This window comes from Helobdella robusta, assembly GCF_000326865.2.
Source record: "Helobdella robusta unplaced genomic scaffold HELROscaffold_3, whole genome shotgun sequence".
Lineage (NCBI taxonomy): Eukaryota > Metazoa > Annelida > Clitellata > Rhynchobdellida > Glossiphoniidae > Helobdella > Helobdella robusta.
In genome coordinates, this window is record NW_008704501.1 from 8,199,416 (window position 1) to 8,200,234 (window position 819).

The 819-nt window shown below is 45.7% G+C and overlaps 1 protein-coding gene across 1 annotated transcript in view; it reads right to left on the minus strand.

The window, feature by feature from the left end:
• Window positions 1-819, minus strand: part of HELRODRAFT_161895 (hypothetical protein) — a gene marked incomplete at both ends in the record, with an annotated part of 8,014 nt that overhangs the window by 6,800 nt on the left and 395 nt on the right. The window contains one exon of the mRNA XM_009021766.1: window positions 126-544. Coding sequence (XP_009020014.1) covers window positions 126-544 — 419 coding nt within the window. The remainder of the gene's footprint in view (window positions 1-125; window positions 545-819) is intronic.

Consider the following 819-nt stretch of genomic DNA (forward strand, 5'->3'; position numbering starts at 1 on the left):
GCCTGGTCATTCAGAATAAATACACGTGCCGATGTGGCGCTGAGGCGGACGAGTTTGGGCACCACGGTTTGGTTCGTCGCCTGGGTGGGGGCCGTCAACTACGTCACTCAGCGCTAAACGATTACATTTGTCGGCTCTTCTCCAAGGCTTCAATCCCGGTTCTCAAGGAACCATCCGGCATTTCTGCGCATGATGGTAGGCGACCGGACGAATGCGCGCTAATACCTTGGAGAGCCGGCAGATGTTTGGCGTGGGATGTTACGGTCCCTGGCACCCTCGCCGAACGATACGTAAACCTGACAAGTAAAGAATGCGGTTTGGCCGCGGCCAGGGCAGCGGACGAGAAAATGAAAAAATATGGGAATGCCCTCCCCTCGATGGAATTCTTGCCAATATGCATCGAGGTTCTCGGCCCGATGGACCCCAACACCCTTAAATTTCTTAAGGAAATAGGCAAAATGATCAGTGTCAGATCAGGTGACAGCAGGGAACTGTTTTTCGCAACCAACCACATTTCGTGCTTGTTGCAGCGGTTCCTGCGTGTCTGTGTGCTTGAAAATATCCAACTGAATGCCGACATGTGCAATTAACGACAAATCAAAGTGTTAATCCATTTGTTACTTGATGTTTGACGGTTCAGTGTCACTCATCATGTTTTGGTTTTAACATACATACATACATACATACATACATACATACATACATACATACATACATACATACATACATACATACATACATACATACATACATACATACATACATACATACATACATACATACATACATACATACATACATACATACATACATACATAC